This window comes from Mirounga leonina, unplaced genomic scaffold (genome assembly GCF_011800145.1).
Source record: "Mirounga leonina isolate KUSES-001 unplaced genomic scaffold, KU_Mleo_1.0 Mir_128, whole genome shotgun sequence".
In the NCBI taxonomy this organism is placed as follows: Eukaryota; Metazoa; Chordata; class Mammalia; order Carnivora; family Phocidae; genus Mirounga; species Mirounga leonina.
In genome coordinates, this window is record NW_023270320.1 from 6,673,686 (window position 1) to 6,696,564 (window position 22,879).

The following is a 22,879-nucleotide window of genomic DNA, read 5'->3' on the forward strand; positions in this document are numbered from 1 at the left end:
GGGGGGTGTTTGTAACCCTTTTGAAATTTGACAGATCTGGGATATAAATTCCAATGTCTTCCAGAGCCTTTTCTCCAGCAGTCCCTTCCTTGAGAGGACGTCCCTGTCCCTTATCCCCCTGGGAAATGCTGAGTGGCCACTCTCCTTGGCCCCCTCCCCCAGGGCGTTAGGGGGGCTGTGGGTGAGGGGAGGGCAGGGGGAAGGGGCACGGGGCAGACACTTGGGAGCACTCCGTGCAGCACGGGGAGCTCAGTCCCTTACTGGTTCCAGCAAAGATGACGGGGGTGGCCACACCGCGTCTCTTGCCAGGCCCAGCAGCTCCAGGGCGAGAGGTGTTGCCGTGGCTGCGGAAGAGGCGGCCATTTCGGAAGACCAGCAGTTGCAGGGTGCAGTCTGGGGGGACAGGGGGAGCCAGGGCAGCCGGAAGGGACGAGAACAGACTGGGCGGCAGCTGGATGGAGGCCAGGGCCACGCTGTTCTGGGGGGACATTGGAGTTCCTCAGAGACATCTGGGAACCCCTAGGACTCTGAGGCCTTCCGGTCCCCTCCTCCCACCTCCCCTGAACCCCTTTTCTGGATCCGCTTCCACTCACACACACCACCCCCCTCCCCCCCCCCGCCCCAGGCACCTGCGTCTAGGCACGTCCGCCCCCACGGCCCTCCCCCAGTGCCCACCTTGATGTGGAAAGAGGACAGAGAGATGCTGGGTCTCCCTGTGGTACAGCGGAAGCGGAGCTGCTGATCAGCCAGGGGCTCGGGCTCTGGTGAGGGGTTCTGGCCAGGGCCCCCGGGCCGCACGCCTGGCACTCCTGCCTCCCTTCTCTGGAAGGCTGTGCAGGTCAGCCCCACGTAGCTGTGGGGCTTGATGAGGTAGGCCTCCAATGCCACGTTCCTTGAGTTCTAGGGACAGGGAGCTTGTCACACCCCCATCTGAGATACGGCGGCTCTCTCTTGGCTTCCTGCCCGCCACTGCCCAGTCCCTCCCTGCAGGTTCGCTCAGGCTGTGCCCCCCCTACACGTTATTCCTGACTGCACCCTACCTGGTATCTGGCTCACCTCTTAGCAGATACTAGTTCTGCCACCCCAGCCAAGCCATGGAGCAGGGTCCACGTCCAACCTCCTTACACCACCCGGGGTGCCTAGCACAGTATCTTGCACGTAGAAGATGCTCTGTGGTGGTTGTTCATTGGTTCACAACCCACCATTGGCAATATCACCCTCTTCTTAGGGAGCAGGAGTCTCCGTGACTCCTCATTCCATCACAGTGCTGTCGCCCTGCTTCCAAGTCTCCTCTTATATTCATCCCTTCGGCTCCTTTTACCCTTCCTCCAGTTTATTTCCGTTGGGCTAGCGTTACAACTCGGTTCCCCACCATGAAGCCTTGTGTAACTTCTCCCCGTCACTGGCCCCTCCCTCTCCACTGCCCCTGACGACTTGGAGGCAGATTCTGCACAACTGAGTCATGCGCGGGGGTTCTTGCTAGCTGGGCGCATGGCAGGTGCATACTTGGAGGACCTGCTGCCCGGAGACAGGAGTGTTTTCCTCCTGGCAGGCAAGGGCCGGCCCCAGTTGACTCTAAGGTCCCTCCCAGGGCTGGGCTCCCCAAGGAGCTCCCTCCCAGCTGACCCATATTACCACAGAGATGTGCTGGGCGTGGGGGCTGAGGGCAGCCCCCCCGATGCGCTCCAGGGCGCCCACGATGCCACTGCAAGCCTTGTCCTCGCGCTGGGCCAGCCACAGCAGGTGCTCATCCACCAGCATCAGGTTGCTGGCCATGTCCACCATCACCTCCACCAGCTGGCGGGGGAGGGGGGAGTCACTGAGGGCAGGAGTGGAGTGTGGGGCCCAGGGGCTAGGGGCACAAGAGGCTTGAGCAAATGGGGGGCGGTTTTCAAGGGCCCCAGAGGCCGGGTTGAATCTCACCTCTTTGATCTGGTCGACATAACCCAAAAATTTCTGGATCATCTGAGCCACGTAGACAACATCCATCATGTCTGAGAAGCTGGCTGCCTCCGCCGTGTACACGCGCAGCTGGTGAGCCAGGGTCAGCGCATTGGAGGCGTTGATGGGCATCTGGGAGAATTGAAGGAAGAAAGGAGATGGTCCAGTTGTGCCCCTTCTCCCCAAGAACTGCCCCTAGGGGGCCCCCTTGTCTGTGCCGAAGCTCAGGGCGACAAGGCCTGGGGAGAGGGGTCTAGCCCACCAGCTGGGTCTAATCAAGACAGGAGGCACATGGAAGGAATGAACTCATCAGGACTCAGAGCCGCCCACTTGTAACACCACTGGCCTAAGGATAATGGGACGACCTCACACTGTCCTTGTTTTCCCCCTTCAGGCTGCCCTTGCTGTGTTTGGGAATAAAGATGCTTGGAGTGGCCCTGGAGGGGGAGAGGGAGGGATCTGAATGCCCTAGAAGGAGAAAAGCTAGAAGAGCAGAGCAAGAGCCCCTCACTGCTCACGCCCACAGATCGGAGGAGCAGCAGAGCCCACAGCCATGAGGGGGCTCCCCTCCCCATTCCCCAGAACCAGAGCTGATGGGATGCCACCCCCCCCCCCCCCCCCCCCCCCCCCCCTCTCCTGGCCTCACCAGCACGAAGGTGTAGAGCACCCGGGTGATGTCGTTGGTGTACAGACAGTGGGAGTAGTCCCCTGGCTCCCAGCGGCCAGCTCGGTCACACCGGCGGGAGGCTCGGGTGCCTGGGGCCCCCCCGCTCAGGGGCACCGAGGTGAAGGGGTACTGTAGGCAGGACTGGTAGGCTGTGATGCCAGCCAGAGTCCGAGGCCACCTGGGGGCAGAGGCGGGAGGTTGCTGATGCCCCAGCTCCTCAGAGCAAGGGTCCCTCCTCTGCCCTTAGACCTGGGATGCTGAACCCCTCGGGACCTGGGGGAGGGATTCAGAGAGAGGATTCGGACTGGCCTTCGACGGGCTCCGCGGGGCTCCCGAGCTCCACCTTCTCTCTAAGTCCGTGTTTCTTCAGACTTGGAGCCCTGATTTCAAGCCCCTTACCCTTTCTGGGCTTGAGTGTTCTCAGCTGTCCATGGGGAGGATAATACCTGCCCTTCCTCACGGAGATGCCCATGGGGGTATTAAAATCTGATATCCATTGTGGAAAAGTTTTGTAAACTATTAATGCAAAGAAGACAAAGAAACAAAAAAACCCACCCAAACTTTTTGTTCTGCACAGCATATGTCAGATGGGGACTTTATACAAAAAGATAAGGTCTCTGTAAAAACAACAGCAAGACAGTGGGACTTGGGGCCGGGGCCTTACAGAAGATGGGCAGCCCGGGCGGGCGGGGCGTGTTTTCCGACGGGGACGCAGGAGCTGGGACGGGGGTGGGGGTGGGGGCGGGGCCGGGGTGGCAGAGGGCACCGCACCTGAAGTCCCCGCGGTTGTTGGCGACGCGCTCAGCGGGGCAGTAGGAGGCGGAGGTCTCCAGCACCACAATCTCCACCTTCTTGCTGGCGTTGCCCTGGGCCGTGGACACGGAGCACTCCCACTCCCCTGACGCCCACACGCCGATGTGAGACAGGGTCAGCTCGCTGCGGGCGGGCGGAGGGCTGGCTGCGCGCGAGGCACTCTCGGTGGCCGCGCCACCCTCCCTACGCGCCCTGGCCCCGTCCACCCGCACGCAGCCCCTGACTGAGGGCGTGCGGGGCAGGAGCTTCGGGGCTCTTCTCTTTGACGGAGCCAGGGATACAAGTACATACTCCTTTAACTCCGACTGGCCCTCTGGTATGGCTTTCCTGAGCTTCAATTTCCCCACCCTTAGCATGGAGCTAATTAATAAGACCTCCCTTGCAAGTCTCTTGGAGAGATTCAGTCCCATAATTTGGTGAGAGTCACTATATACATTGTAAAAGCACTAAAGAACCGTCAGTTGTAATCTTTTTTTTTTTCTTTCTACCAGGCGTTGACTTTCTATCGCCTAGCCAAGACCATTTATGACTCAGTCCTGGATTTCCATAAACACACACGTGCGCTCTCACGCACAGGACCGTACTCTCCAGAACATGTCTGACTGAGCAGGGCTCCTTCGGGGGGCGGCTGATGGGCACTGTAGCCTCCCCCACCCCATGCCTCGGGCTGGGAAAGGGCAGCAGGGCCTGTACCTGGTGATGAAGGTGCAGTCGTGGATGAGGCTCTCGGCCAGGAGGATGCCCGCCTGCTCGTCGCCCTCTAGGGGGGCCCGGTTGTGGTACCAGCGGATGCGGGTGTCATTGCCCAGGTAGCTGGCGGAGCACTGGAAGGGCAGCCGGTCACCCTGGAACACGACTTGGCGCAGGGACGGGATGAGGTGGTGCGTGTGCAGCTCCAGGGCCCCTTCTGTGGGAGGAGACACGGGTGGGGAGGCCTTCATGCACCAGGGTGGGACCCCCAGCGGGATCTGAGGGAGAGGACGCATGCCCTGGAGAAGGCGCCCACCACCCAGTAACCCTTAAGGCAGAGGGAGCGCGGAGCCAGCGGGGGGCCCTTCTGGAGCGCGTCTGCACCAAGGGGCAGGTGTGCAGGGGGGGATGTGCTCACCGCAGCGCAGCTGGGCCTCCTGGAGGCCCCCCAGGGCCTGGGCATGCAGGGCGCTGGGGTAGGCACAGAGCGTGTGCTCGGACAGCTGCAGGGAGCGATTGCGGGCCCAGGACAGTAGCCAGCGCAGGCGGCAGTCACATGTCAGGTACTCGGTGCCCAGATCCCTGCAGAACGGGGAGAGGGGCCACCGACTAGAGCACAGCGAGTGTGGGCTCCAGGGTGGGGATGGAGCCCTGGGAGAGACTGCAGCTGGAAGGGGCACACGGGGGTACGCGCGCACCCCCAGCCTGGCGATGGTGGGAAGGCAAATACGGCGGTTTCAGCCATTGCCCATCCTGCCTACTCATAAGGCCGGCCACCGTGGTCATGATGCTTATGTGTGTCCTTCCTGGGCAGAGAAAGGCAGCAGGGCTCTGAGTCCTTGGGCTGGGAACAGATACTCACACAACCTTAAGGGCTGGCAGCTCATCAAAGACCCCAGGTTGCAGATTGGAGAAGATGTTTCCAGATATGTTTCTGCAGGGAACAGGGAGCCAGGATCTTAGGGTCTCCCTGGGCCGGAGGAGGGAGGAGCAAGTGAAGGGAATGCAGGGGGCCTAAGAGGGTCTGCTGCTGCCTCCTTCCTCCCAACCCTTCCTTGGAGGCGAGCCTTCCCCCCACCCCCACCCCAACTGCCCGTCACTCACAGTCGGAGAAGCCTGGGAAGGCCTTGGAAGGTCTCAGACGTGAGACAGCCAATCCGGTTGTTGGAGAGATCTCTAGGGGGACATACACAACCTCAGCAAGCCGGCCACACGGTCCACACGGATCCGCATGTGCGGGACACACGTGTGTGGCCGGGGCTCATGTGGGAGCAGGAGGAACAAGGAGATGGGCTTGAAGTGTCTCCCCCATCTACCCCCCACATGCACTGTGTGGAGAGAGAGGTGCTGTGAGTGGGGAGACAAGAAGGGATAGCTGGTCATGGGATCCAGGGGACCATCTCCAGGGAGGGGGAGGGCTGGGAGGGCTTGGGGAGCGGGACATGCCACTCACAAACGCTTCAGCTCCCCCAGGCCCAGGAAGGCACCAGGCTGCACCGTGCTGATGACATTGTTCCTCAGGTCCCTGTGGGAGGCAAGTGGGAGCCTTCAGCCCTCTCCCACTCTGGGGGCCACACATTCCCCTGGGGTGGGGAAGCCCCATTTTTACCAGCAGTGTTGGGAACTGGATTTTCTTCTAATCTCCTCAGCCCCGGTGGGGAGGTTGGACGAAGGACCCCAACTCTCAGATAGGTCTCCTTGCTGCCCCCCCCCGGCTACCATCAAGGGGTGCTGGTCAGAAAGATGTCAGGAAGAATATAGAAGCCAAGAGATGGGATGGGGTCCCCTTGGGTGGAAACAAGGAATGGAGCCAGCACTGAACTAGGAGCCGGGAGGCCTCGCCCAGGTCGCTCCCATCTGAGCTGCCAAGGATCTCACAGGAGCTGCTATGAGAACCATTTGAAAATGGGGGGTAAAGTCTTTTGTAAATTGCTATACAAAGGTAAGATCTTCTGGAGCCTGGCACTGGGGGAGGTACTTCCATAGCTGTTCTGTCCATGTTGATCTCTCCACCTGACAGGTGAGGAAACAGGTCAGGCAGCTGATGACTGCCTGCAGGCTGACGCAGGTCTCTGACTCCCAGGCAGAATTATAAACCCCCATGGCAGCCCCTCATTCCTCAGAAGAGGAAGGCAAGGCTGAGGAGGTAAAGGCTGGCTCACCTGCCTCCCCCCGCACCCCCCAGGGTCTCCTAGGAGCCCACAGTGCTGAGAGAAGGTGGCAAGGGAAACGCCATCTCTGGGCTGAACTCCAACAGGTCCAGACAGTAGAAGGTGGTGCCCCCCCCACAGGGCTCCATGGGGCCAAGGGCCACCCACTCAGGGGAGTGAAGTGCAGGTCAATCATCCGAGCAGCTTCTGTCCCAGGATCTGGTTGCTCAAAGGCAACCACATGACCAGACAGCAACCCTCCTCCCTTACATGCCCTCCCCCAGTGGTGGCAGGGACAGAGCTGAAGGGGCAGTTCCTGCCCCCCTGGGGACCCACCGGTGCCCACCTGGCCCCAGCTCAAAACCAGACTGGCAGCTCTCTGGGGCCACTAAGGACCAAGGTGAGTGCTGGCCCACTGGCTACCCTCCCATCCTGTGCTTCCTGAGCACAGCCACCAGAAGAGGTGCTTAGACCACCAACTGGCCATTCACCCAACTACTCAAGGACCATCTGAGTCTTTCCTGAGCCCAACCAGCACGCCTGCAGCCCCACGGAGCAATGTAGCAGGAACCTCCCTGCTCAGCCAGACTGCCTGCCCTCCTGGGACCCTGGGATGGGGGCTGCGGCCTCCTTGCTAGCTATCTGCTCTCCACCCAGGCAGAGGGTGCTTATGAGCCAGAGGGCTGGGGTGGGGGATTCCTGGAACAATCAACCTGTTGGAAAGAGCCTGCACAGGAAGGAGAAGATTGACAGAGATATCTGGGGTCAACCTGTTTTCCAAGGCCCTGTGACCCTCCAGCCCAGGCTGACACACGGGGCACTTGGCCCTGCCTGCCAAAGTCTCACGGACATGGCTGGATTATGGGCACGAGGGGGTTAACCAGCCACTCCCAGCTCTGGGAGAGGAAATGGGTGTCCAGGATGGGGAGGTGCCATCCCACCAGGGGGCCTGTTTTCGCATAGCCAGTCCCAACTGGGGACAAAAACACCCAGAGAGAGAGAGAGAGAGAGAGAGAGAGAAATGAAACACCCTCATACCAAGGACTTGGCCTCCTTAACCCTAAGCCCCTTGAGAAAGAAGGGAAAGCCACCAGAAGGGGCCAGCTTCCTAAAGAAGGGATGGCTTCCATACCCAGGCGGCTGGTGGTACCCCAGCAGGGAACGTGCAAGAACGCAGACCCTGGATGCTCACGCAGCATGGAGACTGGAGATGGCCGGGGTTGGGGGGGAGCGCCCCGCCTGCCCTGGGTTGCCCCTCCTGCCAGCACCCCCCTTTTGGTTCCCCACTCTCAAAGCACCCCCCTCTGGTGCTGTTCCAGCATGTGCCCCCTGGCCCCGGTTGGGGTCTGGCCATTCTCAGGGCTCTGCCTCCCACCCCCACGCAGGGGACGGGCAGAGGGAAACACATTCCTCATTGTGTCACTTCCCTTCATGGGCTGCCAAGGGGCTGAGGCTGCAGCCCCCCGCCCCTTCCCTCTCCGCTCGCTGTGTTTATTCTCATTTCCTCCCCGGCCCCCCTTGAGAGCCCCCACCCCGCCTGCCCCACTGATGCTCTGCAGATGGGAGCAAGGCGGCCACTTGGGCCCCAGCCCCTTCCTGCCCTGGATTTCCTGCCGCCCAGAGCCACGCCGGGGCCCTCTGAGAGGGGAGCTTCCACCAAGCACTGGCATTCCTGCCCCCTTGCCTCACGCCCACAGAGTGGTTTCAGGGGTGACCCAGGCAGCCCCTCGACTGCCCAGACGGGCCAGGCCTGGGTCTTCTCCTGAGGGGTGCAGGCCCACGGCTGCTCACTGGGCTGAGCTCTGACAGCCCGATGGGGTCCTGGTCCCTAAGGTAGGGGAAGCAGGTTGGGGCTCTACCCTCCCTAGCAGCAGGAGGAAATGCTATCCTTTTTTTTTTTTTTTTTAAAGATTTTATTTATTTGAGAGAGAGAGAATGAGAGAGAGCAAGTACATGAGAGGGGGGAGGGTCAGAGGGAGAAGCAGATTCCCTGCCGAGCAGGGAGCCCGATGCGGGACTCGATCCCGGGACTCCAGGATCATGACCTGAGCCGAAGGCAGTCGCTTAACCAACTGAGCCACCCAGGCACCCCAGAGGAAATGCTATCCTAGAACTGGGATTTTTTTTTTTTTTTTGGACCAGCAAGGCCCCTATAGGTTGGTGCTTCTTGCTATGGACTCCTGCCTCAGAAAAATTCACTCTACCCAACACTGTCCATGATTTCAGGGGGCTTGTGGAACCTAGGTGATGAACCCCTGCCCTGGATTGTCTAATCTGATCCTTCATTTCTTTCTTTCCTTGAATTCCTACACCCAGTGTGGGGCTCGAACTCACAGCCCCAAGATCAAGAGTTGCACACTCCACCGACTGAGCCCTCCAGGCACCCCAAGATCCCTTCATTTCTTAGGTTAGGTTATGAGGGTGAACAGATGTTACTATGATGTGGAATCTCTCATCTTCTCCCTGCCTCCATAGAGCCCAGGTCTTGGAAGCTGGGAAAGGTGTGGTGTGTGGACGGCGCCTCCGCTCCCGACCACCCCTCGCCCAACCCAGAGCAGGCTACCCTGACTCAAGGCATACTCCTCTCCCTGTATCTACGCCAGAATGGAGAAGGACTCTGTGGCAGAAGTCGGGGAGGGGGGCTGTTCCTGGGAGCAAATCATACCCTATACCCTTCTTAGGAAAGCTGGAGCTCAGGAAGCTGAGTGTAAGACTGAGTGTGGGAGTAGAAGCAACAAAAGAGCAGATTAATAAAGTGGACTTAATAAAAACTTAAAACTTCTGCTCTCTGAAGGACACCATCAAGAAAGTGAAAGGCAACCCAGGGAATGAGAGAAAATGTTTGCAAATCATATATCTGATAAGGGACTCTTATCTAGAATATACAAAGAACTCTTCCAACTCTATAATAAAAAGACAAACCAGCTGAAAAAAATGGGCAAAGGACTTACATACAAATGACCAAATAACACACGAAGAGAGATTCGACACTGTTAGTCAGTAGGGAAATGCAAAGCAAACCCACAGTGAGATATCACCTCATACGCGCTAAGATGGTGATAACAGAAAAAACGGGCCACAGCAAGAGTTGCTGTGGGTGTGGAAAGACTGGACCCCTTATACATTACTGGTGTAAAACAGTGCAGCCACCGTGAAAACCAGTTCGGCAGAGTTACCAAGGGACCCAGCAATTGCACTCCCAGGTACATCTGCAGGAGAAACAAGGGTACATCTGCACAAAAACCTGAACAGGAATGGTCACAGCCCCAGAGTGGAAACATCCCAAGTGCCCGTCACCGGATAAAGCTTCTGTGCTCTATTCGCACAACAGAATACTGTTCGGCCGTACTGTATGGAATGAACTGATATATGCTATAATCTGGATGAAGCTTGAGACCATTATGCTAAGTGAAAAAAGCCCAGTTATGAAAGATTACATATGATATGATTCCATTTAGATGAAATGTCCAGAATAGGCAGATCTATAGAGGCAGAGAGATTAGTGGTTACTGAGGGCTGGGAGTAGGAAGGGGAGCGGGGAGTGGCTGCTAATGATGCACGGTTGCTTTTGGAGATGATGACAATGTTCTAAAATTAGACGGTGATGGCTGCACAACTGTGTAAATCCGCTCCGAGCCATCGGATGGCACACTTTAAGTGGGCGAACGTTCCGGGATGTTAATTCTATCTCGAGTGAGTTTGCACGCCAGAGCGCGCACGTGTGAGGGCGAGCCGTGTCCCACGTTTGGACAGGGTGGGGTGGCCCCAAGATGGCTCCCTCCGGCCCCCACAGACCTCCCTGCTTGTGGGTTTAGAAACCAAATTATAGGTTCGGAGGCCGCAGAGCAGCTTTCCCTGGGCCCTCCAGGACTTCCAAGGTTCTTTCGAAAGCGGGGGCTGGCCGAGAAGCCAGCCAGACCCCCGCGCAGGTATGGAGGGTGTGGGGGGCAGGGCAGGGAGAGCATCTGGCGGGAGAAAACCGAGCTGGGCCCACCCCGGGCCGGGCCCCTCTTGTCTCTGAGATCATCCAACAGGTATTTATTCAGCATGTACACTCTGCCAGGCGCTGGGGCTACGAGAGCAGAGGGCTGTCCCCAAGCCCACAAGCCTCCCTTCCCAGCCCTCAGCTGTTCCCAGAGTCAGCAGCCTCTCTTCTGCATTCCTCCCCAGTGTGAGTGGGGATGGGAAGGGGAGGAGGACGCGGGCCAGGCGGCCTCGCTCGTGGCCCCGCCCACAGATTAATGGAAACCACCTGGCGGGTGAGAACCACTCCACCCCCAGAGCCCCCCCATTCCCATGAGCATCTGCTTCTAATGAGTGCCCCAGCACCGCTGCATACCAGCCCCCTGGGCTCATTAATCTCATTAGGCAATGACAAATCATCCTGGGGCTGACCAGGCTCCCCTCACCACGTCCTCTCCTCCAGGCATGCACAGGCCTCTGGGGCCGTGTGTCCACACAGAGCCCCTCGCTCGCGTGCATGCCCAGGCTCTCTCCCTTGGCCTCTTCTGGGGGCTGGCTGTCCTGCGGCCCACTTGGTCCCCAGTCTGGGGGCTTCTCACTGTGGCCGGGGCACCCTGGGAGCCCGGGAAGGTCTTCTGGTGGCCTGCTCCCTGTTGAAGGCACGTGGTGGGGGATGTGGGCGGAGATGCCAGGGACCAGACGGGTGGGCCAGCCGTGAGTACTTTCGGCACGCATGCACGCACGCTCGTTTCAGCTCCAGGACTGCCCGCCAAGGCTGGGGAGCTCTGGGCAAATCCCATGCAACGGGGGGCTGCCGACATAACATCTTGCAACTTCAAACTCTCCCGAGAAGGGAAGGGAACAGGCATTTACTGAAAGCCCATGCCGTCCCCACGACAGCCAGTCTAGGAGTCCCGTATTGCCCCCTTTTCCAGGGGAGAAACACCAGGCTTGGAGAGGCACCCAGAAAGTAAATGACAGAGGCAGGACTCAATCCCAGGCCTCTCTGACTCCAGAATGGAGTTCTGTGCCCTTCCTGGCCCGCCCGGTCTCCTCCACCCCAGAAGTCTTTCCTCTGGGTAACAGGCTTGTCCATGCCGAGGGCTGGGGGGATACAGAGGGGAGGGCTCAGAGACAGGGCCTCAGCGCCCATCTGGACGATTCCGTACACGCCGTGGGCTGGCGGTGAACTGCTCTGCTGGACCCTGTTTCAGGTTTTCTTGTCCATCCTGCTTGGCTGATAGAGCCTACAAGGTAAGTCCCCCACTCTCCGCCCAGTCTCTCTGGAGCACCTGTCCTCCCCTGAGATCATCGAAGGCACATTCACATGCGGTGCCCTTTCTGTATCCCCTCCCAGCCTCAAGCCCCTGCCATTAACAGGGACCAGGCGGACCTCCTCCCCCCATATGCTTATACTTGACCCATTTTCAAAGGCCAGAGAGGCGCTCAGCACAAGGAGGCAATGCTGGCATTCTCTGCAGCCCAGACCTACCATTTCAGTTATTAGGCTAGGCCCCAACCCTCCCACGGGACTTGCAGCTCACAGACTGTGGGATGTTAAGCTGCCATGGACTCAGCTGCCCAAGCCTGGATGTCTGAGCTTGACAGGACAGAGAGATCAGTGTTTCCTGGCACCAACTGCACGCCAGGCCACAGCGTCTCATTTGTGATGAATAGGCCCACAGTCTCGGGGTCATCTGGTCCACTGGTTCCCAACCCCGGATGAGCATGAGAATCGTCTGCATACCTTGTAAAAAATTCCCAGGCCCCTTCCGACCTGATGAATTAGCATCTCTGGGAGTAGGGCAGAGGATCTCTCCCCATCCCTGGGATGGTGGGACAGTGGTTTTGAGGACTAGTTTTATGTGTCCACTTGGCCAGGTGATAGCACCTTGTGACTTAATCAAACACTAATGGAGGTGTTACTGTGAAGGTAATTTGTAGATGCGGTGGACATCTAGGAGCAGTTGACTTTAAATAAAGATTACCTTGGATAGCATGGGTGGGCCTCATCTAATCAGTTGACGGGCATAAGAGCGAAAAACTGAGGTTTCCTGGAGAAGAAATTCTGTCTGGAGACTAAAGCATCAACTCCTGCCTGACTTCCCAGCCTGCTGGCCTGCCCTACAGATTTTGGATTTGCCAGCCCCCACAATCAACATGACCCATTTCCTTAAAATACATTTCTTTATAAAGAACTAATATAATTTCTTTATATATTTATATAAAGATACACACACACACACACCTCCTATTGGTTTTCTTTCTCTGGAGAACCGGACTGAAACAGTGGTGATCAGCCAGGCTGGAGATCCTGGGCTCCTACCGGCCCTGCCCGGCCTTTCTCTCCCTGGGAAGCATGCATACCTGCTGAGCACAGCACACGCCTCTGCCCAGAGGCTTCCCCTCTTCTGGAAAGCCTGGCTGCAACCTTGGGTGCTCTGATTTTTTTCCTTCTCAAGCAGCACTTGTGGGTATCACACGCATACACATCCAAGGATCATAGAATTTAAAATCCATAATGTAGCTTACAAATCACCCTGTCCCCCTCTTTTGTACAGATGAGGAAACCGAGATCCCAGACCTGGCACCCACTGCAGCATCACTCTGACCTCATCTCTTACCACTTCCCATCGACAGGTCCTTCTGCTCCTCAGACCCACCAGGCATAGGGTGGACCCAAGGGCCTTCCCTTCCAGATTCCTCCCTCCCTTAGACCTCGGGCTCAGTCACCTTGTCAGCGAGGCCTTCCTTGACCTCGCTACACCAAACAGCAGCCTTCCCCTACCGTCACTGCTTTCTTTCCCCCTTACCCTGCTTTGTTTTTCTTTGTAGACCTATCACCTGATACATTATACATTTATTTGCTATTTTCTGTGTCCCGTAGAGGGTAAGTTCCCTGAGGGCAGGCGCTGGGTCTATTGTGTTCACTCCCAATGCCTAGAACAGAGCTCGGCACACAAAGGGGGCTCAGTACATATCTCTAGAATGAAGGCCTTGGGTGATTCCTAACAGAGCAGGGCTCACACTTGGGATTCTGAACTCTCATCTGTCTCCCGCCCCGCGCTCCTGCCCCGCCATGAGATTCAGCTTTTCGTCATTGTTCCTTGACCATGCTCTCATTCCTCCTGCTTTCCATGCTTTGAAAGCACCTGCTGCACAGTCACCTGGGTCCCCGGTGCTGGGGAGATTCAGTACGTGGGCAGGGGTAGGAAGGAAAGGACCCTCTTCTCTTCTTCATCAGGAAGTTGACCCTCATGAGACTAAAGGAGGAGAAGCGGGGAGACCCGGTGCGTCTTTGATAAAGTGAGAGGGGTAAAGATGGGAAGATGCCAGTGGGGCCACAAGAGGCTCAGAGCCATCTGGCTCACGGCAAGGAGAAGTGACAGCGCCTCTGGGTGGCAACGGGCTGGAGGCAGCTGCAGTTGGTCATCCTCCCAAAGATCCCTGGAAGGAGCGAGCACTTTCCTGCCACTCAGCCTTCGGAGACCAAGCTTGGGCTGAGCACAGGAATCAGAGCTCCCGCACGCCTGACTGCCTGTGGGAGAGCAAAACATTCCCGATCTGTCAGTACCCAGGACACTTTTTACTAGCCGCTCGGTGGCAGCCCTTTCTCCTCGTCTGGACACCCGGTCTGTGAGCGACAGAACAGATGGTAGAGGGCTCTGGTCACGGCACTGTGTGCACGTGCCACCATCAACAACCCAACACCCCCTCCCACCCCGGCACGCCCTAGACCAGACAGAACATGCTCGGCCTTCCACCCCAAACATGGGGTTGCCCCTTCCCACCGCCATGAAGCCAGCCAGGCCACTGCGCCTTCCTCACAGGCTGGGGAGTTTGCGAGACAGCTTTTCCCTTCCCCTGTGAAGTGGGCTGTCGTAGAGATGACCTCGTAACTGTTGTCATGGTTGAAAATCTACACTCCACGTCACGGAGAGACTGCATCCCAGTTACCCTCGAATTTTCCAGCCTTCACCAGTCAGTGACGTCCCTCCTTTGGGTTTTATGGAAACCCCAACCTACTGAATTCTAACACACATGGCACTGGCGGTCTCCACTAGACCGTAATCTCGGGCTCTTTGAGGGCAGGCTTCCACCTTATTTCTCTGTATCCTCCATCACACTGATCCATGCCTGCCGGGAGAAGTGGAAGTCAAGGGGCAGGGGCCCTGTTGAAGGATTTGGGAACGCCCCGCAGGGTGGGAGCGGAGGTAGGAGACCGGGTGCCGGAGGCAGGGGAGAATGCAAGGATCAGGCTCCAGAAGGGACGGAGGCCCAGGTCTCCTGGGGAGGAGACAGGACCCAAAGCTGTCGTACAGGCTGTGGTTCCTGGAGCAGGCCAGCTGAGCAGGGAATTGAGGGGCTGGTTCAGTCCCCAGTGTGGCAGGTTAAGTGACTTGCCCTCAGCTGAGTCAGGCCCCCAACTCTGGGAAAAAAGTCCCTCTGGCCAGCAGGGCCCCTGTAGTCCTGAGCCCAGTGCCAGGCTGCCTGGGCCCGTGGGGCAGCCCGGAGGATGCAGCTCCAAACCAGGGCAGGTGGGGTGGGGGCCCTTTGGATGGGATCCACTTTCCCCACCCTCAGCCCAGGGCACTAGCCCCATGGGGCTTTGTCTGTTGATCTGTTTGGTGGGGCGGAGGAAAGAGGCCTCAGTCCCACTAAATCCTCCTCAGCCCTTTATGCTGGGCCCCCAGCTGGAGCGGGGAAGTGGCATCTGGCCAGCTAAGGGGCTCAGCCCTCACAGCTAATTGCTCATTTAAGAGCGTTAATGAACTTCCCTGAGCCCCATCCTTCCCTAGACCAGCGAGGTTTCCCTACTCACTGCTGTCACTGGGGAAGGAGCTGGTCCCTCTCTCCATACCCTCCACCTGGTGGTCAAGTCCTGGGCAGGGTTCCCGTGGGTCTGACTCTGGGCCCCGCTTAGCCAGCAGGTTCTGGGGTTGAGGGGTCCCTCGGCACCCAGGGGTCCTCATCCTGCCGGGATTGACTTCTTGCCCATGACCCCCGGCCCCCAACTCTGCCCCACTCTGCCCCAGCACTTACAGCTTCTCCAGCAGGGACAGTCCCAAGAAGGATCCATTCCGGAGCCCAGTAATCTTGTTGTTGCTCAAGAGCCTGAAGGAACAGGGAGAACACAGGCAGGAGAACGTGCTGTTACAAGCCAGAAGTGTGGATGGAGAGGGGATGCGGTTTCCCTGGTATAACCATGTTGCTTTCTGTATCAGTGGCGCCCCCTGAAGTTGTGCAGGGCAGGAGCCCCACCCTCTGCTCCAGATTATAGGAAAGAGCCAGTGAATGGTTCAGGCAGACCGGTTAGCCCACTGAGCTCCACATCAGGTGTTTCACCTGCCCTTGGTTCCCCCATGGCCTGGATCTGACTTAGGGCTCTGTAGGCAAGTGGGCTGAGCGGGCGTCAAGTTGCGATGCCCCCATTTACACCTTGGAACCACAGGCCTGAGCCACAGAGCTCTCCTCCTGCCCCCTGGGGCTCTGTCCTTCGCAGGCCTTCAGCCCCACATCCCGAGGAGCGTGGGAGGGAGAATGGCCCGAATTGGGTCAGGGCTCTGGCGGGTGGAACAGGAGGCCAGGCAGGTGGGGAGGCAGGTGCGAGGAGCTGCCCTTCCTTGGGCCCCACTCTGTGAGTGGAGGACTTCCCACAAGGGGACTCTTCCCAGCCCTCAAAGGCCCCGGTTCAGAGGCACTGCGCACCCTTGCCTTCCTCCCCAAGCCTGTCTGCAGCCTCAACAGAAAACTGATAGAGCCCTGGGGCCTGCCTGGTGGAGGCCCAGGCCTCAGCCTTTGCCTCTGCCCACTCAGAGGTTCTGTTTATTTATTTGTATTTAGAGGGGGAGGAAAGAGGCCCCAAGCTACTGACTAGACCCACTCTGCCCACCCACTTAGCCTTTCTCTGCCAGACTCCCTCCCTGGGAGGAGGAAGTTCCAGACCAGCCAAAGGGCTCATCCTTTGAGTTAATTGGTTATTAAAACGCTTTAATGAGCCTCGCAGCCCAAACTCTTGCCTGCTCTGGGCCGAGACAAAGGGTTTCACTTCTTTGCTCTTATTGGTGGACATGGGAAGGCCAGAGGTACAAGTCTGGAAACTTCTCTTGAGTGGGCAGCCTCTGGGATGGACTTCAGCTCTCAGGTGGGGGGTGGGGACAAGGCATGCGGGCAGCTGTCTAGAGTTCTGCCCCCAAGCTTACTGGTGAATACTAGGTGAATATATCAAGACGGGCGGGGAGAGGACCCCAGACCTCTGATGTTCCAGACGTTCCAGCCAGTCCATCTTCAGGAGGCTCATGGAGAACAGACAATGGCCAGGATGGAGGCAAGAGTGGAAGGGGGCTTCCTCCCTTCTCTGCTTTCCAGATAGACCCCCTCCTACCCTTCTAGTCCCCACCTAACTGTCCTCCAACGCTGACACTTCCTAGGAGCTCCTGAGGAGTGGTTGTGTGAAGGGGTCATGGGTGCGGGGGTGGGTGTTGGGTTTCCAAATGGCGCGCTCTCTCTCTCACACACACACACACCATCTTGACATTTCAAAAAGTTCATCATAGTTGTCATATGAATAATTAGAACTCACATGGCCCCCTTTATTCTCATTTTAATTGGCATTATCCATGGTGGTGGTAAATCACAAATAATCGTGTCAGTTCTTAGGGCCTCTAATGGTCTCATTCAGGCCCTGGTGGTGGCCCCCTCAGTGGTGACAGACTCTTGACAGTGTGACTTATAAACCAAAGCTCGCCTCACCTCATCTCTGCTTCATCCCCTTCATATGCCCCCAGAGTTTGAGGCTCAGAGGTTGCATTAAATGTCAAAGAGGGTGAGAGGACCCCACAGTACTTTTAGTAATATCAGAGAGGGGTCCTGAAGTGTCAGGAAGAAGGGTGGACAAAAGGCATGTGTTTCAACCTCCCCCGTCCCGCAGTCCCAAGGGTCTCTCCCAGGGACTGCCCCCTCCTGGGTTTGTGGGGATGAGGATGCTGATGAGGCTGGTGCAGGCAGGGGAAGGAGGAGGTATGGAAGGAGACAGGGACAGGGCTGCCAGAATAGCCCAGCCCCATTCATGAAGGAGGAAGCCCGAGAATATTAGTTCTCAAACTTGAGTAGAGACCTGTTAAAGGGAGGGGAAAAGTATCTTATTTCCTGAGAATACGTCTGAGGATTCTAGTGTGAGAAACATTGACTTTCGAAATGAAAATCTTACACTAGGAAAATACCTTCTAATAAATAATTATCTCAAAATTATCTGCAGACGATTTTTGTTTAAAGATCATTGAATTGAGGGGCGCCTGGGTGGCTTAGTCAGTTAAGTGTCTGCCTGCTCAGGTCACGATCCTGGGGTCCTGGGATGGAACCCCACATCGGGCTCCCTGATCAGTGCGGCGGCGGGGGGGGGGTCTGCTTCTCCCTCTCCCTCTGCCCCACCCCCCACTCATGCTCATGCATGCGTGCGTGCTTTTTTTCTCACTCTGTCTCCCTCTCTCAAATAAATAAAATCTTTAATAAAAAAAAAAATAAAGATCATTGAATTGAAAACAGGAAATTTAAAAAAATCCTCCAACTCCCTGAGATTAAAATCTGGGATCCTAATTTGAGAATCCTGTCCAGACAGGCCTAGAAGTGGTATTGGGGTACACCCCACATTCTTCAGACTCTTCAGCCTTTAACCCTTGAACACCTTTTGCATACCCCAAATTCTTTTACCCAGAGCTGGTCAGTGGAAGTATGACGATGTGAACGGAGTATGTAATTTCAAATGTTCTAGTAGCCATATTTTTTAAAGTTAAAAAGTTAATTCTAATCATGTATTTTAGTTAACCCAATGTATTAAAGTTATCATTTCAATATGTAATCAATATGCAAAATTATTAACAAGATATTTTCCTCTTTTTTTTTCTTTTTTTGTACGGAGCCTTTGGAAGCTGTGTGTGTTCTACTGTTCTCGCACATCTCAGGTCAGACCAGCCACGTTACAGGAGCTCAGGGGCCACGTGTGGCTGGTGGCTTAACCCTTATCTGGTTTCCTCGTGGCCTGCGCCTCCCCAGGAGGAAGTCTGGGTTGCTTGTGAGATAGGAGGCAAATTGGGGTGGGGTGGTGTGTGTGTGTGTGTGTGTGTGTGTGTGAGTGGTGTGGGAGCAGAGCACAGAATTGGGGAGCAGCCCCTGATGCAGGTGAAGATGAGACGGTGGCCCAGAACAAGGCACAACTCATCCCTTGGTGTCCTAACCCCCTCTGGCAGCCCCCTCCCCCAGTCTGAGGTAGCCACTGTTGTGCTGGGAAGGAGTAGGAGGTCAGCTGCAGCCCACGTTTCCAGCTTGACTAGCCTGGTGCAAACCCCAGCCCAAAAAGTCTGGAAAGGAGATATTTCTCTGGGGCAGAGAACATGTCCCTGATCCCCAACTCTCCATAAGCTATTCGCAAAAGCAGGGATGCCAGGCAAACGGTGGTTTGTCCTTCTCCTCCAATGGCCCCCGTTCTTGCTGCATTTCCAGCTCTTGGACAAACTTCAGGCAGATATCTCTGTGATCCCAGTCCCCAAATACCCAGAATTGGATCTTTTGGCCTTTACAACCTAGATGGGGCTGAGGAAACTTTGCTTGAGACCCAGATTGTCCAGAGAAGGGCTTCAATTGTGCCTATGGGTTCAGTGGTTCAGCTCTGGGAGCTGCCCTTTTGGGTCTGGGGGTGGGGAGGGCAGTGATTGGGGCAGAAAGTGCTTGGGTCTGGCGCTGTTCGGGGCAGGTAGGAAGCTGGCAGTTACTGCGAGTAGAGGAAAACACACAGCCAGCCTCGTCCAATGGGAAGGAAAATGTTCCCACCACACTAGATTGTCACATGGGATGGAAGCAGGCAGGGCGGCCCCAACCATCGGGCCGGGAAGGAGGAAGCCTTGGCCCTATGGTTCTGTCCAGCTTCGTAGACACAGTGTCAGCTTGGCCCCCTCTTCACCGCCCTGCCACCCCTACCGGACAGCTACTTCCTCAGCCTGCATCAACCCCTCGCCCTGCAACCGTACAAGGAGCCTGCCAGGTGGATTTCCTTCCCAACCACGCCAACCCGCCTCTCAGACCTCTGGCTCACCCAACCCAGCATCTGCAGCTTTCTTCCCTCCCTCCCTGTCTACCACTCCAACATCATCAGATTTCACAGGCAGGGGGGCCGGTCCCTAGAGTCCCCTGTTCTCTTAGCCTAGAGTCTGAAATCTGGTCAAGGAGAGGGGGCACACTGAGTCCATTCCAGAACTATCTCTCAGCTAGGGTCCTATTTTAGGGAAGAGAAGCAAGCAAGCGGAGTTACCACTAATGAGGCTGGAGGCCAAAGGAGTGGCTGGCATCTACAGAGAGGCCATGTGGCCTTTGGGCAGCCACAGGAACTCACCAGATCCCAGCCCCACATCAGAGATGACCCTGTAGGGGTCATGTGGGCACCACTCCGTGAGACATGGGACCAACGCATGTCCGAACCAAATTGTTCTCTCATGTGCTGGAAGACCCATACATGTCAGCGCCCCTCCCCCTCCACTTGTAACAGATGCAAGGACCACAGGCCTGGACACTTGGGCAATCTAGCTTCTCCAGGGAGTCTGAGCCTGGAGTTCAGGGCATCACCAGGGCCCTCTGGGCTCAGAAGGACCTGTCTCCAACATCTGCACCTTAGCAGTGAGTGTCTCAGGGAGACCATCAGTGAGGGGGTCTCAGGCCCATAGCCACTCTGAACCAGCAAGTGAAAATGGACTCCCAGCCCTTCCTGCAGGCGTAGTGCGCAAGGCCTCTGAGCAGTTCCAGGGCCCACAAAGATGTCTGAAACCTACAAAAATAATCACCGCCTCTGAAATATAAATGCTATAAAATTGCAATTAACACTTACCTAAATAACAACCAAATGTCATACCACATTGATTGGCAAGAGTTACTATGTTTCACGAAGGAGGGGGATGCATTACAGTAGGCTTGATGTGATGACAAGGTCTCCAAAATCGAAACTGCCTCTGGTCCACAGGCCCTGCCCTGGCAAACAGCCTCAGGCTAAAGACTGCCCTCCTGTGGCCTCCCTTCCCTTCCAGTCTGCCCTTCACGTCCATTTAGCCTCACTGCAGGGGACTTAACTGGGGGAGAGGACACACAGCACTCCCGAACTTCCTCGCCATCCCTTCCCCCGGCTGGAAGCCTGTCTGCACAGCCCGGAATACCTGATTAGAAGGAGACCCAGGTAGGACCTTCTTTCCCCAGGCTGTAGGGGGTTGTGTCTGGATCTGGCCTCTGACCTCAGCCTTGAAGCTGAACTGTCCAGGCAGCGCCTGAGGTCAAGGTCAGGAAAGAAAAGAGTCTTGGAATGGCTCCATGCATGGGGCCTTCTTGTCTCCTTTTCTCTAACCTACCCTCTCTACAAGGGCACCCCAGCTTGGTGGTGAGCGGGCAGGACCAAGAAATTGGGGCTGAGATGAGGAGGACTAATCTGAGGGAGTCCGCAGCCTGAGAAAAGGGGCTTGGGGTGTTTATGGTAAGTGGTCGGTGTGCCTTGCTGGGGGTTTGGGGCCCCAGCACCCTAGCTTGAGTGCATGGAATCAAGTTTGCTGTGATCATTCATGCCTAGGTACTCATTCAATCTTCAAGTCTACACTGACGCCTTTTGTGTGCCCGGCCCTGTGTAACACAATAGTACTACAAACATCAATGAGACGTGGGGTCTACAATCTTCCATTCATGGAAGGCGGAGGGACATGTGTCAGACCGGATGGAATGCTTGTGTGTATATGTGTCCACTCCATTCAAGGAAGCTGGGAAATTACTCCCAATTGGCCTTAAGTGCTTCTCCAAACATGGCCTAAAATCTCAGCCCAGGGGAAGCCACGATTTTGGGTGAAGAAAGTGGATTTCTTTTCAAATACAAATAAACCTGAAAGGATCAATTTGTTACCAGTCTTGGTTTTTTTGTTTGTTTGTTTTGTTTTTGTTGTTGTTTGTTTTTTTTTTTTGAGAGAGAGAGAGAGATCACAAGCAGGGGAGAAGGGCAGAGGGAAAAGCAGAGGCTTAACCGACTGAGCCACCCAGGCACCCTGTTATCAGTCTTTTACACTCAAGTATAAATTAGTCCTTTAATCTTTCTACCCCAGAAGTTTTCCTTGGGAGCCCAGAGGCCCTGATCCTGTTCTGCTTTGTGAGCCTGTATCCAGTCTCCACGATGAGATCGGATGGCCCCCTGAGGTCAGACGCCAGATCTCTCACCTCCTGGCACTGGTGTGGGGCTGGACACAGCAGGCACTGGCTGAACGAAGGGACCGGGACCTGGAGGCACAGAGCTCTAGGCAAGGTGGGGGTGGTCGACGGACAGGGTTCATGCTGAACCCTCGTTTTCTCAAGTCATGGAGCAGTTTCCTCCTACCTCCACTCGCTCCCTCTCTTCTGCCCCCCACCCAGTCAGTCTTAGCAGAGCTCAGTCCTGACAGCTTGGAGACAGCACCATCCCTCGGCTCCACAGTACAGCCCTCCTGAGACTTCACCTGCCACCTGGGTGTGTAGTCCCGAAGCTGTGCATGGTGCGAGAGAGGGAGAGAAACACTAGGAAGGATGCTTTAGAGACCACTTGCCCTGGGTCCATCTGATTTCCAGTACTCTGTGCAGAGATTTTGTACAGAGGTCCCCTAAGTACATGAGTGTTTATTAGGTTATCTGCCCCTTTTCCCTGGCTCATGTCTATCTCCCCTGCTCTGTCCCCAGGGATGAAGCCCCCATGGAAAGAGGCTGACCCAGGACCAGGAGCCCTGGGGTCTGGCTAGTTGCTGTGTGATCTTGGGCAGGTCAGCCCCTCTCTGGAGGTTTCTTCTCAGTAAAAGAAGGGTCTGGACTGAAGACTCCCACTTCTTATATTTGATGGCTTTTCTCATCCTGGGTACTGGGTCTCCTGGAGCCTGAAGTCTAAAGTGTCTGCCTCAACACACAGTTCCCAGCAGGCAAAGAGCCCTAGGTGGGTGGGTGGGAGTGGGGGAGCGTCTTCCAGACTTTCCCTTCCCTTTCCAGCTGGGAGATGTCTGGCCCCTCAAGTTCGGGCTGGAACTCCCTCCTCAGGCCTCTCTCCGCCCCCGTTCCCTGCCCTCACCTGGCTCCATCCATCTTGCACACCCCTTTGCTCCCCCATCCGGCCTCTCTTCTCTCCCAGGGCTAGGGAAGCTGGGTCCTGGGAGGTTGCTGGAGTTAGCTACACTCCACAGTTTCTCTGCTCCCCCACCCCCATTACCCAGTCCTAAAAGCAAAGGAATGTTCTGGAGTTTGGGAAGGATGGGGGCCCGCCAGAGGAGGGAGGAAGGGGAGGAGGCAGCTTTGTCCTGTCAGTGTCTGAGCTCTAAATAGAACAGAGAGCCTGGGCTGGGGGAATGAAAATAAACAGCCCCTCCAAGCAGCCCCTTCCGAGCAGTTACCGACTTTCCTTCTAGTTCCTCAGCCCAGGGCCATTTCCCTCCTGTCTTCTCCCCTGCTCCCCGTCAGGTCCCAGGGAGTGGGGGGGTTCTCTATCTCAGGATCATGAGGGCGTGAGGAGTGCTGGTCCAGGCTGTGAGGCGCTGGGGACCTACCCTCCCCTCTCTGGGCTTTGGTGAGGAGAGCCCACTGAATGGATGGATATGGATCAACTCAGAGGTGGTTGGAACTTTTT

The 22,879-nt window shown here is 56.5% G+C and overlaps 1 protein-coding gene across 1 annotated transcript in view; it reads right to left on the bottom strand.

Moving 5' to 3' along the window:
• ADGRA2 (adhesion G protein-coupled receptor A2) overlaps positions 1-22,879 on the bottom strand; it is a 33,864-nt gene that overhangs the window by 5,835 nt on the left and 5,150 nt on the right. Inside the window, exons 2-13 of the mRNA XM_035004045.1 lie at positions 15,268-15,339; positions 5,565-5,636; positions 5,216-5,287; positions 4,974-5,045; positions 4,530-4,693; positions 4,115-4,328; positions 3,380-3,544; positions 2,588-2,786; positions 1,924-2,073; positions 1,636-1,797; positions 676-900; positions 262-478 (exon numbers count right to left, since the gene is read on the bottom strand). Of these exons, the coding sequence (XP_034859936.1) occupies positions 262-478; positions 676-900; positions 1,636-1,797; positions 1,924-2,073; positions 2,588-2,786; positions 3,380-3,544; positions 4,115-4,328; positions 4,530-4,693; positions 4,974-5,045; positions 5,216-5,287; positions 5,565-5,636; positions 15,268-15,339 (1,784 nt within the window). The remainder of the gene's footprint in view (positions 1-261; positions 479-675; positions 901-1,635; positions 1,798-1,923; positions 2,074-2,587; positions 2,787-3,379; positions 3,545-4,114; positions 4,329-4,529; positions 4,694-4,973; positions 5,046-5,215; positions 5,288-5,564; positions 5,637-15,267; positions 15,340-22,879) is intronic.